Here is a 16,947-nt window from a genome sequence, read left to right as displayed (position 1 = left end):
CTGTCAGTCGGGTTTTCGCGCCTCGGCCGTGACGTCACGCAGCTAGCGCGTGCCCTGCCCGCCGCTGACGTCACGCTTCGCTGACGTCACCAGCCGCCGGTCCGTGCCCCGGGGCCGCCTCCCGCGTCCGCCGCGCTTCCCGCCCCGCCCCGCCCCGCGGATGCGCGGCCCTTCCGGGGCCGAGGTCCTCCCGCCCCGCCCCGCCGCCGCCTCCTCGCTGCCGCCGCGGCTGCCCATGGAGGCCGCCGCCGAGGCCGAGGTGCGGCTCCTCTTGCAGGAGGCTCGGGAGAGCATCGAGGCGGCGCGGAGCTACCGGCGGGAGCTGCAGCAGCGGCTGCGGGGGCTGCACCAGGCGCGGGAGCAGGTGAGGAAATGGGACGGGACGGGACCGGGCTCTCCGGAGCTGCCCCTGGAGGAGCGGCCGGAGCCCTGCCCGGGCTGTGCCTGCCCGGTGCTCGCAGGCGGGCCCGCTGGGGGCGGGGGGCACCGGGACCCCGCTGGGGGCGGCGGGCCCTGGCCGCTCCTCTCCCGGTGTTTGTTTGGTTCCTGTCCGCCGGGAGAGCCGGGATGGGGCTCAGGTGTGGGCAGGGTGGCGGAGGGGGAGCCCCGGGGAATATGAGCGCCCCGGAACCGGCAGGGGTGCCGGAGATGGAGCGTGTGGGAACGGCAGATGTGCGACGTGTCCGAGGAAAGGGACGCGAGCTGAAATCTCTGACTGAGCTGGGCTTCGTTGTTTGGGAGCAGAGGGAGCTTTCCCAGGCACGAATAAATATCTTGCAGAAATACGCTTCCAAAGTACCGGCGTGCTAGCTCTGATTTAATGGGGTGTGTTATGCCCATGTTCGCACGGGATGCCTGCCCGGGCAGCCGCTCCCTGGCCGGGATGCTCCGGGCTGCTGTCCCCATGCTCCGCAGGGCCCGGGTCACGTACCCGCGGGTCGGGCGGGAGCGCTCCGGCATTCCCGGGCAGCCGGTTTGGCTGGAGCCGGGCAGGGCTCCCGGGGGACCGTGAGCCACCCGCGGGAGATGCAGGGGCAGATAGGAGGGACACAGAGCCGCAGTGCCAGGCCGGCTCCTCTGCCCTGGCAGCCTCTCAGCACATTGCAGGCTGGAAGTGATGCCTTGCTGTCTTTGATTCAGCTCTGCGAGGGGTAAATAAAAACCCAAACAAAACCAAACTTAGGGAGTGTTTCCGTGGGGACCTGTTGGTTTTTCTGAAGTGGATCACGTTAGTGCAGAAACTTGCTGTGGATCTGCTGGGTGTGTGTCCTGCTTCCAGAGTGTGTGGGTGATCATTGGACATTTAATTAGGCAGCACTGGAACCACAGACTGCTTAAGAAAATGAATTGTTCGTGGCTGTCTTTCATCCAAACCTTGTCATCTCAGAGTGTTGCTGGGCAGTGAGAGGCAGCCCATGCGCCTTTGTGCAGTGAGTGTGTAGTTAGCTCACCTTCCCTTTGGCTCTTGGGGGCAATTCCCCTGCTGTGTGCATGTTTCTGTTTTCTGTCTTTCCATCTTGCTGTTTTGTGCGCATCCAAGAGTTCCCCGTGTTCCCAAGGTGCTGAGTGTGCTACTCTGGGGTTTGTGTAGTGGCAGCTTTGTTATTTGAGGGCTGGTTGGCTGATGTGATGGGACTGCATCACTCACGTTGCTCCCTTTTCCTTTGGACCAATGGGATGTGATTTTCTGCAAACTTCACAGAGCTCTGTGTGTTCGGGGACTTGCATTTCCTCTTTTGCATGATGAGCAGTATCTAATTCTGTGGCTGAGCTGCTGAATTTGTATCTGCCTCTAATGGAGGTAAAATGCTTGGAGAAGTGAGTGTTCTGTCTTCCTTTGCCCCACCCCTTCACAAAGCTAAATACTTCCTTTTTTTCCTCAAGCATTGAACTTACAAGAAAAGGGAAACAGAGCTGTGTGGCAGCTGCAGACCTTCATGAGTATTTGGTGAAGAGGAAATTTATTTTACCTAACCAGAGAACTTCCTGTGTTGGTTGTCTGTACTTCTAAAGATCTAGAAATTACGTGTAAGGCTGTCAGTCTGCTGCAGCATTTCCTTGTGTGCGTGACTTAGAAAAGTGTTTCACAGGGAGATGTTTACTTCTGATTTTTGCATCTTTAGCTCAGGGATGTTCAAGTGTGTTTTCTTCCCCAAAAGCCAGATTCAGCAAGTTTGCAGACATTTTAATGAGCACTTGTAGAACCTTCTGTGGTTGGGTTCTTCCGGAATCAACAGACGTGCTGTTCACCCTGTCCGGTCACCAAGGGTTTGAACAAAATTGAAAAGAAAGCAGTTTTATGAGGATTTTTAAAATCCAGTGAAGTGATAGCACTTGGAAAAGTGTTCCTAGATAGTTTTCTGAAAGTCTGATAGGTTTTTGTTTGCAAGGAGGATTACCAGAGGATGGCAGAGTGTTTTTTAAATAGAATTACAGCAGTGGGGTTTTTTTGAGGGGCAGCAGGGAGGATTTGGAGCATTTGGATTTTTCTGACAAGAAAAATTCCTTGATTGAAGCACCCATAACCCACGTTGTATTTTGCTTAGCTAATATGCTCTTCCCCTCACCCAGGCTGGTTTCTTTGCCTCCCTTCCTGCTGTACATGTACTAAAAATGACTTCACTAATTTGTTAACTGCCAGAGGTGATTTTTTAAAGCAGACTCCTCTTGCAGCTTTTCTCCAACAAGTGTGGGTGAGATGCTTCAGAAAAATAAAAGATGTGCATGGCCTTTGCCTTTATCCTGAATCCTCCTTTCCTGTTACCTGCACTCAGATCAAAGACAGCGCTACATCCACCAGAGATGTGCTTGAGCAGCATTTCAGCGATTTGAAGGGGACCCTGAAGAAGCTGCTGGACGAGCGGCTGACGTCGCTGCTGCAGGAGGTGGATGTCATCGAGCAGGAGAGCATCAAGCCCCTGGACGAGTGCCAGAAGCTGATCGAGCACGGGGTCAGCACGGCCGATGATCTGCTCCGGGAAGGTGAGGCACGACCCGGTGCTGTGTCTGAGCTCTGCCTTCCACTGTGGCTCTGTCAAAAGTCTGCATGTTCCCATTATTATCACTGTGTTTGGCTCATTTTGGACTTGTCTCAAACTAAATGTTCAGAATTGGGTAGGTGTAGTGAAGAGCTGATCATTATTATCTCCTACAAATTTTTATTATCATCCTACAATGATAATTATTATCTCCTACAAATCTGTATTTCAGCATTTCACTCCAATCCTGGGGTGTACATGTCTCAGTGTAGCCTCTCCTGGAGGGCAGGAAGGCTAGGAAGTACCTATTTGAGAGTTATTTCACTGCAGAGACATTCTCTACCTCTCCAGGGTAGACAGAAAAGTATGTCAGGGTACTTTGGAATAAAATACATTGTGGGTACCGCTATAGCAAAGTGTCTGCTTTGGTGAAGTAAATTATGTCTGTCTTGCTGAAATAGCTGAAATAAACACATTGTCCTGCTGAGTGTGATTATGTTATTGTTGGTGGGGAACTTGAGGAATCAAATGGCCATTGTGCAGGGAAAATTTCTCTAAAAAGTCTGAAGATGAGGCAGACAAAAATGGCCATGTGGAATATTACTGTAAGGGCCAGACTATACCCTGCTGATGCTAAATACCTCGGCAGAAAGGAATGTCACTCTTGCCTGTTTTCCCCAGGCTGGAGAACCTACTGGGAGCATGTCTGAGCCGTGAGTGTGTTGGCAGTTTCCTTGCATTGTTCTCATGTCTCAACTTTAACTTTCTTTCAGCATGAGCTCAGTTCTGGGAGCTGAGCTGTGTCCCAGGGGTGGGAAAGCTCCCAGTTCCTCCTCAGCCCTGAGTTTGTGCTGGCTGGGCAGCTCTGTGCCTCCTGCTCACAGGAGCAGTGACTGTGTTTAAGGATTAATTTGGGGTTTTTTCTACCACCACACTCTAGGACAGCTGGTGTTCACCTTGATTTTATTTTAAGTCTCAGGTTACTGACTCAGCGTGGTGGCAGAAGGTTTTTGTGTGAAATTCTGTTCTGATCTGATGAGGAGCTGGCTTGCTGCAGTTCCCATTCCCCTGGGTGCTCTGAGCATCACCAGGGCTGTGGGCAGGAGCAGCACAGGCTGCAGCTGAGGCACAGAGGAGTTAAACATCCATGGTTATTAAATCTCCTGCTGCCAATTATGACGTGTGCTTTCCTTCAGAGATTTGTAATGTGTGTAATCCTCCACTTGGAAAAGGGCTGAGCTGGCTGAAGTTGTAAATTACCCTAAAGTCAGCAGACAGGAGACTGGAGCATATGTCTGTAAGATGAAGTGTGGGATGCTACTTTATATGGAAAGCTTAGGAAAATATTTGTATTTATTTCCACACTATTGCATGGATTAGATTATTTCATTCATTGTGACAATGATTGTGATTGTAGCAAACAGAACAATGATTGACATTATCTCTTGCTTTTAAGTGCCTGCTTTTTTATTTTCTGATCAGTGAATGTGCTTTGCTTTTTTCTTCATTTAAAGCTAGTGGAGAAAGGGATTAATAATCCTGGTTTTTTTGTCATCTGACCCCAGTTCTGCTTCTGTCTGAGACCCGAGGCAAATTATTACATCTGTTATGGGTGTGTCTACAGGTAGCTTTCAGAGCTTCAAAAGTTGCTAGATAGGCTTTATATTGTTACCTGTAATTGCATTTTCTAGCTAAGACTAGCAAAGGTGCTGAGAGTGCTTCACATTTAATTGGTTTTTCATGTCAGAACTGGTTATTCTTTGAAGCAAAGAATGCCTTCTGTGGATCTTGTCTCATTAGAAATGTTTTTACTGTTTGGTTACAGGAGAGAGTGCAGTCGATGGAGATGTGGGACAACAGAATGAGAAACTTTGCAACTTTACAAAAAAAGCTTTACACATTCAGCTAGATAGGTAAGACACCAACATTCTGAGGTGGTCTGACATGGTCTGGCACATGTGTCCTTCTTTTCAGGGGATCTTTTCTCCTTTGAAGCAGAAGCTTTCTGCTCCATTGCCTCAAAAGTTCATTTGAGGTGCTGCTGTCCTGCTTGTTTCACAGACACCCTTTGGGGCTGGCACTCACAGAATGGAGGGGATGTTCACCCTCCATATGCTCTGTGGGAATAGAGGCTGTTTATTTGTGAAGGATGAAGGCACTCCCTGTAGAACAGCCTGTGTTTCAGAGTATTTGCTGACAAACAGTCTGGTTAGGGCTGAAACACAATGTTTGCTGAGTCTTTTAAGTTTGGAGTGCACGTGCCAATTTCTGCAGCTGTTCTCTCTTTGCAAATCTGCACAGATTCAAGTGTATGGATGAAATTTGAATTTGTGGAAGCTGGCCTCTCGCATTAAGCAAACTTTCCTTTCTCAGCTTACCAGAAGTGCCTTCCTTGGTTGACGTGCCTTGTTTATCTGCCCAGCTGGATGACTGCCTCCTTACTATATTGAAAAATCAAATATTCAGGCATGGAACTGTGGCATCCCGCCCACCTGTGCAGCTGGAGGAGTTTGTGGAAAAGCCTGGAGGTATTTTAGTCCGATGGTGTAAGGTAGGTAAAATATCCTGTGTGAAATTCCTGTAGACTTGAGTTTTTTCTAAAAAAAACATACAATGCACTTTCTTCCACTGCCTTCCAAGGACTAGTCCACTTCAGTGTGGAGTTAAAAACTTAAGAAGAGGTTTTTATGGTGATGGTGTCATTTAAAGACAAGATGGTGTGTGGCTGGTGCTGGGTTTGTGTCTGCCTGTCTTGCTTTGCAGCCCCAGGAGGAGGCTGGACCTGCTCTGTTACACTTTTACCCCTAAACACCTTTGTGTTCCTAGGGAGATGCAGTGGGTAGAAAAAGAAAATATTATTATATTAGCTAGACCAGTAGCCTTTCTCTTGAACACACAAAAACTATTTTTGAGTAAACCACTGTGGTCTGATGTGGTTTAGTTGTTTTTGGACAGCTCTGTGCTCCTTGGCAGCATCAAACAAACCTTTGTTGTTCTAGCAACAGCCACTCACTGCTGGCCACCCTTCAGTGGTGAAGGATGTGCACTCAGATTGTTAAACCATAGGCACTTCTCTCAGGTGGGGCCTGATTTTCTGTGCTGTGCAGGAGTTCCCTGGATTTGGTTGTGCCTGGGGGATAATGGGGGGGTTTTTTGAGGGAGGGGTGTGTGTGTAAATATCTTTTGACTCAGAGATATCAAAGAACTGGAAATCATTCCCTGGAACAGTTTATGAAGGACAGCAGTAATTTTCCCTTGCTGTTAAAAACTGGCACAGAATTTCTTCTGCAAAGTTGTTTTCAGCTTTTGGCTGCAGGATCTTTTTATATCTCTGCTAGAATGAACAGCCTTCTGTTAAATGTTTCTTCTTTAGATATTTTCTAACTGTACTAAGATAATTCTGATACATCTGTTGGTTCAGACACTGATGTCACTTTCTGCAAGGCACATTTTCTGCTCTGAGGCACCTTGTGAGTGATCACCTCGGTGCTGTCCTGTGCCCCGCAGAGGGGAGGGAGAGCCAGAGGCCCCTGTGTGACTCGGGGCCGTTTCTGCAGGTGGATGAAGATTTCTCGGCGCAGGATTACCGGCTGCAGTTCCGCAAGAGCCCGGGCAGCCCCTTTGAGGACGTGTACGTGGGCTCGGAGCCCGAGTTCCTGGTGCTGCACATGGACCCCCACGTGGATTACCAGTTCCGCGTGTGCGCGCGCGGGGACGGGCGCCAGGAGTGGAGCCCCTGGAGCGTGGCCCAGACCGGCCGCACCACGCTGGTGCCCCACGGTACGTCCTGAGCTGTCCCTCTGCCCCACGGTACGTCCTGGGCTGTCCCTGTGTCCCACAGTACGTCCTGAGCTGTCCCTCTGTCCCACGGTACGTCCTGAGCTGTCCCTCTGTCCCACGGTACGTCCTGGGCTGTCCCTCTGTCCCACGGTACGTCCTGAGCTGTCCCTCTGTCCCACGGTACGTCCTGGGCTGTCCGTCTGTCCCACGGTACGTCCTGGGCTGTCCCTGTGTCCCACGGTACGTCCTGAGCTGTCCCTCTGTCCCTCTCTGCATTCCCGGCCTCCCTGGCCCAGGGACACTCAGTGAGCCTTTGCCAGGTGGCTTGCTGCTTCCTTAGCCTTAGAAAGCATGTCAGCTAGGAGGAAAGCATTATTTTTTCTTCTCCCTCACCACAACATAAGGATTCTTGATGACCTACAGTGTTGGGGAAAATGAAACAGGAAAGCCTTATAAATATGATTGTCTGGCAAAAGATTTTGAGAATATAGAAACTATAAGCGAGATTGAAATGAAAGCAAGCTTTGAGATCCCTCAGTTACTGAACAACTGGAAAACAATGGTGTGGCTGCTGAAGGTGATCCCCTTTTGATGGAACAACACCCTCTGCTTGCAGACAGGCCCAAGGGTCAGAGCAGACCCTACAGCTTGGCAGGAGGGGCCCAAAGAGGAGTTTTTAGGGTTTAAAATGTAACACAGAATGGTAATGTAATGATTCTTATAGGCTGCATGTAAATGCTATAGGATTTGTATCTTGTACTAGATTGGTTAGTGAGAATCAGAATATTCAACACAGAAGATGATTTATTGTATTGTAATGGGAACCTCACTCTCTCACCCTTTTACTCTCTCATCCTCTCTCCCCCTCTCTCCTCTCGGGCCTGCTCTGAGCTGTGGCTGCAGCTCCAGCAGGGCCCTGCACCCATCCTTTATCCTTTGCAATAAACCCCAAGTTCCAGCCCTGGCTGCAGAGATCTCTCATCTCCGTCCATCCCCACCGTCCTACCCCTGACGTTCTACACTACAGCTCATAACAAGCTCTTATCTTGGAGAGAGGAAAATTTAAATTTTCTCTTTACTTACAAATTCCTAAGTGCAGTGGGTAATGAAGGCTTTCCTTTTCTTACAATAAGACTTGGCAGGGTTTGCAGCAAAGAGTGAACTGCTGGTGAACTCTGAGCTGGAAAATACTTTTTGTAATTGCAATTTGTTTGAAAAACAAATCTCTCCATAAGAAAAAGGCAAAACCAGCCCCTGCTTTTAACATAGCTTAAGCTGCATGAGGTGGACTGAGTAGACATTGGGACTGGCTTGATTTGGCACAGACAGGACCAAGTTGAGGTTCACAATTTTCTTGCTTTTTTTGTTTGTTTTCTTTGAAGAATGGACAGCTGGTCTGGAGGGTTACAGCTTGAGCAGCCGAAGAAACATAGCGCTCCGGAATGATTCTCAGTCCTGTGGTGTGCTCTACTCCAAAGCTCCCACCTATTTCTGTGGGCAGACTTTAACATTCAGGCAAGTCCTTTCTGGGTGGCTGGTGCATCCCCTGTGAGCTGTCACATCTGAGTTGTGTGTGAGCCTGAGGCACGTTTGAGTTGTAAATCAGCTCAGCTCCAGTCCAGGTAGTGCCTCTGTGTGACATCTGACCTTCCTTTAGTTCTGCTTCCTGGCTTTGTAGGAAAACACCTGATGTTTTTGTAGGACCTGCACTTATATAAAAGTGAGTGAACTCCTGAGGGATGGTAAAATATAGCTCATGCTGAGCAGATCTGTGGAATGTTGAACTTCCTGATGTTTTGTAGCAGCTGTTACTGGCTGAAGTCAGTGGAGCTTTGCCTCCAGCTCCTTTTAACCTTGGGTCAGGGGTGCTTTCCTTCCCAGACTAATCACTGGCTCTGAAGCCTTTGACATGAAAACACTGATGTGCTGTTGGGATGTCAGTCTGGCAGCAATGCCTCTGACATGTGAGATAATTAGTGCTGGTCAGACAACTGCTTGAAACTGGCACTAGAAGATCCAGAGTGGAGAAGCGATCTTGTGAATTTCAAGCTTTCCATCTGACACAGAACATGATTAAAAACCTTGGCAGCTTTGCTGCCTGTCATCCTATCCCTGAGATGATGCTGTTTAACAGAGTATGAGGAATGTCCTTGTGGATATGTCAGTTGTGATTACAGACCTCAGAGACTCTGAAGCTTTGTTTAATCTTTTCCCTGGTTAAATAAAACTACTTGCTGTACAGCAGGCAGCCCCCTCAGGCAATTGAAAAGGGCTGTTCATGCTACTTTCATGACTTATTCCATGGTGTTTCATTTATCCCTTCCTGATAATGGATTATGTTAACTTTAGATGGTTGTAGTGTGAGGATGTATTCAGTTGCCCTGTCTGAGCTGGATAAAAAGATCTAAAGCTTTCATTTGAAATCTGTTGCTAGATTTAACTTCTCTTGGCTCAGCAATGCCTGTGAAATTAAAGGCAGAACCTTGAGGTTTCCCTTGGTTCTCTCTCAGTCCAGTGCTTTTTATCTTTTTTATTGGTAGCATATGAAAATGTTTTGCTTCACATTTTGGTTATGGACTTCTCTCCAAGTCCATAACCATCCTGATTGTTTCAGGATGGCAGAGCTCAAACAAGCACGTGTCCACAAGAGCTATCGTGACACGAATCTTGAGATTGGAGACCTCAAAAATTGGTTTTGTTCTTCTTCCAAGGTCCAAGAGTAGCTTCTTGTTTGGAAGTGTGAGAGGTTTTCTTGGGCTGGGAGATGCAGTACTTGGTGCTTGACTTCCTCCAGCTGTTGGAACACAAGTTGTTATTCTCAAGCAGCTCTGTGTTCTCTGTGTTCAGCACCCAGGCACAGCTTGTCAGTGAGCAGTGAAGTTGTGATAAACACAGTGCTCTGTGTCTACATTTAAAGATAAACTGTGGCAGTTGTCCTGAGGTGAAGCATTTGGCCAAGCTGTAGGAAAACATCTCTGCTTTAGGTCAGGTCTCCTCCTGTTGCCTTGCAGCCTCCAGGGAGCTGCCCTGGGAAGGGAACATCTCTCCACAGTGAGATCCCCTTCATCTCCCCAAAGCTTCCTTTGCTGTGGGCAGGCACACAGTGATCTGGGCTCACCCTGCAGATGCCCTGTGCTGCTCACACTCTGTCAGGAGCCCAGCACAGCTCTGCTGACGGCTGAGGCTGAGGCAGTGCCTGTGGTGCCCATGGACGGACCATGGATGGATCTCTCTGTGCTCTGGGGCAAATGGAAACTGGGGGGGTTCACCAGCTCCAGTGTCTGGGCTGCAGGGACAGGGACAAGGTTTTGCTGTGCAGCATTTTTGTTGTGCACCAAAAGGAATTTGAAATCTCCTTTAGGGTTGCTTTGGGAAAAGATGGTGGATCCCTTCCAAAGTAAAAGCTTCTTGGAGATTCAAGTAATTGTTTTTCCTTTGCTTTACAGCGCAGGGCTATTGCTCTTAGTGCCATTCTCAGGGGACTGAAAACCTAATGGAGTGCAAAAGTAAAACATGGTTCCAATTTTATCTTTGCCTCTAAAGATTTAACCCATTGTGTGCCAGTCCACTGTCCCCTTTAATTGCTGTTTCTTGAAAGTTTTGCTGAAGTTTTCCTTTGTTTGCCAACAACCAAAGATCAGTCTGTTCTTTCTCTCAAGCTGCAATGAAAATAACAACTGCTTTACTTTCTAGAAAAGACCTGAGTCACTCAGGCTCTCTGTAAAGCAGGATTTAGCACCTTTGAGAGGTGGCAGTACAAGAGAAGGGACTCAAGTCCAGAACAGCCCTTCAGTGTATGAGCTGTGCAGCCTCACTCCTCTGCTGGGACCCACAGGGAACTGAATCCCTGGTCATTTGCACAACTTGTTTGCATTTTCTTCAGAGATTCTTTCCCCAGACTAAAACTGTAAATACAACTGAGCAGAGTCCAGACATGTAAATGCCCCTCTAGGCATTGCTGGGTTTGCACCAGGCTGATTTATTACAAAAGCCCAAACCAAATACACCCCAAAGCAACACCCCATCCTCATCCCATTACAGCAGAATATACCAGGGTCCAAAAAACCTATTTCAGTCATGCTTATTAAATCCCTGCTGAAGCTACAGCTGTCTTGCCATTATACATGATGCTGACCAGTAGTGTGGTATAGCTAGCTGATGGTCCAGCTGAGCATACTGTATGCTTCAGACAACTGGAAATCATTTTGAAAGGTCATTTCTAAGCTGTGACAGTGGAGAATTTATTAAATAGCACTAGAAGTTTGCAGGAAGCAAAGATTTGCTTCATATTTTGTACAGATTAATAGAGTATTGCTCAGTGGAGCTCTTGGGAAAGCTGGTGGGAATTTTGTCATTCACCAGGGATCTCCCCAAAAGTTTGTGTGAAATGTTGAGAGCCCTGGAGCACAGTACAGGGGTCTGGAGTGACTGTCTGGATTTCATGGTATGTTTTGACTTAAAGTCTCAGGTTTGGATTTAACCTTTTGTTTGTTAGGATTGAGACCGTGGGGCAGCCGGACCGGCGGGACAGCCTGGGCGTGTGCGCGGAGCAGCGCAACGGCGACGAGTCCCTGCAGCGGGACCAGGCCGTGTGCGTCAGCACCAACGGTGAGTCTGGGCCACAGAGCCACTCTAACACCTGCTGCGAGGAGAATTTAAAGATCAGAGAGTCCAACCCAGCCCCAACACCTCGACTAAACCCTGGCACCCAGTGCCACATCCAGTCCCCTTTTAAACACACCCAGGGGTGGTGACTCCACCACCTCCCTGGGCAGACCGTTCCAGAACTTTATCACCCTTTCTGTAAAAAACGTTTTCCTTATATCTAACCCATATTTCCCTTGGCACAGCTTGAGACTGTGACCTCTGGTTCTGTCAGTGCTGCCTGGAGAAAGAGCCCAGCCCCAGCTGAGCACAGGCACCTTTCAGGAGCTGCGAGAGTGATAAGGTCTCCCCTGAGTCTCCTTTTTCTCCAGGCTGAGCACCCCCAGCTCCCTCAGTTGTTCCTCACAGGGTTTTTGTGTTCCCAGCCCCTCTCCAGCTTCATTGCCCTCCTCTGGATGTGTTTGAGCATCTCAACATCCTCCCCAAACTGAGGGGCCAGAGCTGGGCACAGCACTCGAGGTGTGCCCTCACCAGTGCCCAGTATAAGGGAAGGATGATTTCCCTGCTCCTGCTGGCCACATTATTCCTGATCCAGGGAGAAATTTTCCTTCCCAAAACCCACAGCCCCGGGCTCTTTAGATCCCTACATGACACATGAGCAACTTTCATGTATGTGCTGCTTGTGCAGTTAAAAATCCTTGGTGAGATCACAGATCTATTCCTGCTAGCAGTTATTGCAGCCTGGTCCATGTGGCAAGACAAATGTAGCAGGGTTACTTCCCTATTTGCCTGCAAAAAATAGAGAGATGTATGTACAGAAAATGAGAAATATTGTTAGATCTGCTGACTGTTTCAGGGGCAGTATTTGTAAATGGAAAAGAGATGACAAATCAGCTGCCTGCTGTTACTTCTGGCTCCACTGTGACATTTGACATGGAAGTTGTGCAGTTTGGACCCTGCAGCAACGAGGGAGGAAACTTCAAGCTTCGAGTAACCATCAGCTCTAACAACAGAGAAGTGGTCTTTGACTGGGTACTTGATCAGTGCTGTGGCTCTTTGTATTTTGGATGTTCATTTTCATACCCTGGCTGGAAGGTTTTGGTCTTTTAGCAGTGAGTAAAGGGATTTTTTTGTTCTTGCTGTAAAGTTAATAGCTGAATTTCCAGCTGTTTGACAACAATCTGGTAACAAACCCCTGTCTTTATAGTACTTGAACTCCACTATATTGTACTTCATACTGGATTCATTTAAACAATAATTGTGAAACATTGGATTTGTTACTCCAGAAAAGCTAGAAACAAGCATTTGTAGGCAAATTAATTTAAGCAGTCCATCATACCTTTCCCTTTTTTCCTCTAGACTTGATTTTTGTCAGTATTTCATTGTACTCGTCTCAGGGTACGCGCGTTGTGTAGAATTAACTTTGCTTAAAGCTGCTGCTCTGTGAAATGAGTGTTTTAGGGGTGGTAATGGACCAAAGTTGTATTTCTGCCACTCAGAGCACAGTATTTAGAGCAGTGAGGTCCTGCTGTGCTTCCTTGTGCAGATGCTGCCTTAGGGGTCTGTGTGGGCAGCGGGGCTGCCTGCAGCAGCTGCCTCCTCATGCATGGTACTGTTATCCCTCTGCAGCAGGGAGCTCTGAGCCAGCCTGGGCTCACAGGGAGCCAGCCTGTTCCTGTCTCACCTAAGTGCCTTATTTCCATGCTTCTTGAGCTGTTTTCTGTGTTGTCACTTGGAATGTGTTTTCTGTAGTAGCTGCATGGTGATGCTGACGTTGGCCATGCACGGCTGCCTCAAGCAGACCAAGGCAGAGCAGGATGTGATCCTGAGCCTCCCTGAATGTCTGCCCTGTTACAATTCACACCGAGCCTGTGTCTGAGCAAGTCTCGGTGATTTGGTACCTGAGCTCACCCTGTGGATTGGCAGCTGTGCTTCCTCAGAGCCCTTCTAACACTCAGAGACAACCTTCTCTTACTGTGTGCCAACACAGGTGATGTTGTGATGTGCAGGATTCCTGGCACTCCCAAATTCTGCCTGGGGACACTGGACTGCATAGGCTCAGTCTCCAAGAGAACCTGTTCAGTGCAGGTGCATGGCCCAAGCCCTGCAGCCTGACTGCAGCTGCTGCTGCTCCACCTGCAGGGAGGGAGATGGGCTTTGGGTGGGCTTCAGGCAGGCCCTGCCTGCACAGATTTAACCTGGGGCAGTCAGAATTGAAGAGATGGTGGTAATTAAGGTGTCTCCTCCATGGAGTAAGATGGGATAAATAATAGTGTGAATTAAATTACTTGGAATTCAGAAGTTATGTAAAGTTACACATTTTTCCTCTAAGGAGCAACTAAGATGGATAGGCTCAGTCTCAAAGAGAGCCTATTCCTGGTCGAAAGATTGCAATGCTACTGGATTTAAGGAATATTTAAAAGTAACATTCACTGATGGGCTTACCTCAAGTTCAATTAAAATTAAATATATTTTATCATGTTAGAGTAGCACTATTTTTATAAAGCCTAGACAATCATACTGCCTTTCCTTCAGTGGCAATGTGCTACATTAGCCCTCTATGCTACTATAATAAGCTTAAAGCTTAAAGGCTTATTTTACAATTAATTAACATTGCCCATACTCACACTGTCAGTACAAAAATATCAGCCACCCTGCCTGAATTTTCCCCAAGAAGCTGTAGCAGGGGTACAAGAATTTCAGACAAGGAGAATGGTTGTTGGTATTTATACCATTTACAGGAGAAAAAAAATGTGTGCATTTAGATGAGTGCAAAGAACCTGCACAAGGCAGAGTTGGGGTGGAATGGGCAGGAAGACAATGAAGTGAGGAAGGCTGAGCTGCTGCAGGTCAGATCATCCACTGTTAGCCACAAAGGGCCTGCAGAACTCCTGGCTTTTCTAGCTTCACTAGTTCAGTGTTACAGAAAAAGAGAATACTGGCATATCCTGTGCTTTCAATGTTCAATTCTCCTGTGAAGAGTGTTTTCAGTACCTTTACATAAAGGTTCAGTAGTTGAAAGTGTCAGTCCTGCTCAGAGGGCTGGACAGGCACTCCAGACAGCAGCTGACTTAGATCTTGCTCCATGTAGTAGTGCTGGCAGTTCTACTTACACACTTCAGGTATCAGGTACTAGTTGTAACTTAGTACTTCTACCATATGGAAAGTAAAATTGTGAATATCCACACTCCTGAGGTACCAATGGGTCAGGTACCTTTTCATCTGCTCTTGGAGGGGCTGCTCAGACTATAGATTCTTCAGGATATTTACTTACATATTAGAAAATAAAGCTTAAACTTTGAATTCAGGTACTTCCAGAGGTGGCAATGCCGTGTCAGGTTGTTCAGAATATTCATAAAAGCAGCTGAAGATGACTGTGAAGGGCCCTGAGAGGCCCCTACTGCTGCCTGGAGAGCTGGGGAGGGCATGAGAAGTTTTTCTGCCTTCAGGCTTTAGCTGTGTGTTGAACGAAGGCAGTTTGCCAATGGTTCTTTTGTTATTGTGGTGGTTTTGTTTTTTATTTGAACTTGGCACAAGCCTCGCTGTCCAAATTGCCAATGAGGTACTTTCAGCCACCTCTTGGAGCTGCACCTTGTGAACAGAGGAGGAGTGAAGAGTCTCAGGGCAAGAGACCCGAGCACCAAAGGAACAAAGGATGCAAGGAGGCGGAAGAGGCTTGAACTAAAAGGTGAAAATTCTGTTCTTCCGCAGCAGAGGTCAGCTGGATGGAAAACTTGACACTTCCTTTACAATTTGCACCTCTAGCTCTTGGAGCCCTGCAAGCAACAAAGTGTTAATGGCTTATGAAACCCAATCCTGAAAGTTGTTTTCCTAAGCTAGTACATTAACTTACCTCAACTAAGATTTATGTGTCAAGAGAAATTTGAATTTTTTTAAATAAAAGTTTTATCCCTCAACTGTGTATGGTCTAGAAAATTATTTATTGAGGCATAAAGCTGAGCACCACAGCATTCTAACAAGATAAGAATATGTCTTCTAGAGCATTGCAGCCATCTTTAAGAGCTTCTACTCATTTGTTTAATCTTCTGTCCCTCAGAAGTCCCAATTTATTTGCACGTTTCCCACCTATGCACTTACCTTTATGTCCCTATTTTAACTGACATCTCTGTAAAAAATATTTTTCCCTTTTAATACAATTTGTTACAGCATCTGAGCTGCCTCCCTCAATATTCCATGCCAGCTGATTTGTCTCTGTCTCCATTTTACTGTTCCCATCTCTTACTGGTGCATTCTGTGGTGCAGCTCTTACACATCTGTAGTTTTTGGCCAGCAGCAGAGGGATTTAATCACCTTCAAATAAAGTCCCTGTTGGACTAACACACAGCTTTACTTCATTCCCTTAGTTCTGCTTTACCTGGACCCTGTTTCAGTTCTTTGGTCTCTTTTAAAGGAAAAACAGCTTGTGAAACCAGTAAGTGAAGTTGCTGACTTGGCAGCTTTCTCTCATAAATATTCCATTCACATCAGCTTTCTTCATGACGAGATGCCAAGTGTTTCTCCTCCAGAGCTGCAGCTTCACTCTCAAATTGAACAGCATGAAAACTGCAGGTCAGAGCCAGGGATGGACTTACCTACTCCAAAGCCTTTGTTTTCTTGGATGTGAAACCACAGTCAGATTTGTAACAGGGAACAGCTCCACTCGCTGATGATGGCACCAGACTTCTGTGAATTAAGAAATATTTAACTTGGAACAACACTGTCAAATTGCCCTCACAGAATGTCTCCTGTATTCCCAGAGGTTTAAACAAAATTTCTGGTTTGGGGGACTGTAAGGATTGGGAGTTTTGTTTTGATGATCAGATAAAAGGCTTTAGTTGATTATAGAGATCTCTGTTGTGGGCAGAGTGTGTCCCATTATTAGACCAGTGTGTTGCATACCTCGATGTGGCAGAAGCAGTGTCCTCAATAAGGGCATTACAGCACCCCATTTTACAGATGTCGCGCTTACGTCGCTCTTTCGACATCGTGCTTACTCATCTTTAGACAGCAGAGCTTTATGCGTTTTCACAGTCGTGTTTACGCAGTTTTACGACAGTCGCCTTTACGACACCCTTTTACGACAGTCGGCTTTACAGGCAGTTTTACGACACTTTACGACAGTCGCCTTTACGGCCCCTTTTTTACGACAGTCGCGCTTTACGGATTTTAACGACAGTGCGCTTTATGGCACCTTTTACGACAGTCGCGCTTTACGGCACCTTTTACGACAGTGCCGCTTTACGGCATTTTTACGACACCGCTTTACGGCCTTACAGTCGCGCTTTACGGCAATTTTAGCGACAGTCCGCTTGACTTTACGGACATTTACGACAGTCGCGCTTTACGGCAACTTTTGTGACAGTCGCGCTTTACAGTCACCTTTTACGACAGTCGCGCTTTACGTCACTTTTAATACAACAGTCGCGCTTTACGGCCGCTTTTACGACAGTCAGCGCTTTACGGCTAAAATGTTTACGGCACCTTTTACGACAGTCGCGCTTTACGGCCGTTTTACGACACTCGCGATTTACGGCACCTTTTACGACAGTCGCGATTTACGGCAGTTTTGTGACAGTCGCGCTTT

At 47.4% G+C, this 16,947-nt stretch overlaps 1 protein-coding gene across 1 annotated transcript; it reads left to right on the top strand.

Moving 5' to 3' along the window:
- The first annotated feature begins 113 nt into the window (after window positions 1-113).
- CRLF3 (cytokine receptor like factor 3) lies at window positions 114-15,280 on the top strand. The gene is made up of 8 exons (XM_064728676.1): window positions 114-364; window positions 2,775-2,982; window positions 4,804-4,891; window positions 5,352-5,529; window positions 6,536-6,758; window positions 8,141-8,273; window positions 11,254-11,366; window positions 12,220-15,280. The coding sequence occupies exons 1-8, from the start codon at window positions 161-163 to the stop codon at window positions 12,471-12,473; spliced, it is 1,401 nt and encodes a 466-aa protein (XP_064584746.1). The 5' UTR covers window positions 114-160; the 3' UTR covers window positions 12,474-15,280.
- Window positions 15,281-16,947: the final 1,667 nt, after the last annotated feature.

This window comes from Zonotrichia leucophrys, chromosome 18 (genome assembly GCF_028769735.1).
Source record: "Zonotrichia leucophrys gambelii isolate GWCS_2022_RI chromosome 18, RI_Zleu_2.0, whole genome shotgun sequence".
In the NCBI taxonomy this organism is placed as follows: domain Eukaryota; kingdom Metazoa; phylum Chordata; class Aves; order Passeriformes; family Passerellidae; genus Zonotrichia; species Zonotrichia leucophrys.
This window is presented reverse-complemented; position numbering and strand designations above follow the sequence as displayed.

Bases quoted from the DNA above. Each gene is read 5' to 3' on its own strand.
- CRLF3 (XM_064728676.1), top strand. From the start codon at position 161: ATGCGCGGCCCTTCCGGGGCCGAGGTCCTCCCGCCCCGCCCCGCCGCC. The intron at 5,530-6,535 runs GTAGGTAAAATA...CCGTTTCTGCAG, and splicing joins TTTTAGTCCGATGGTGTAAG to GTGGATGAAGATTTCTCGGC. The intron at 6,759-8,140 runs GTACGTCCTGAG...TTTTCTTTGAAG, and splicing joins CACCACGCTGGTGCCCCACG to AATGGACAGCTGGTCTGGAG.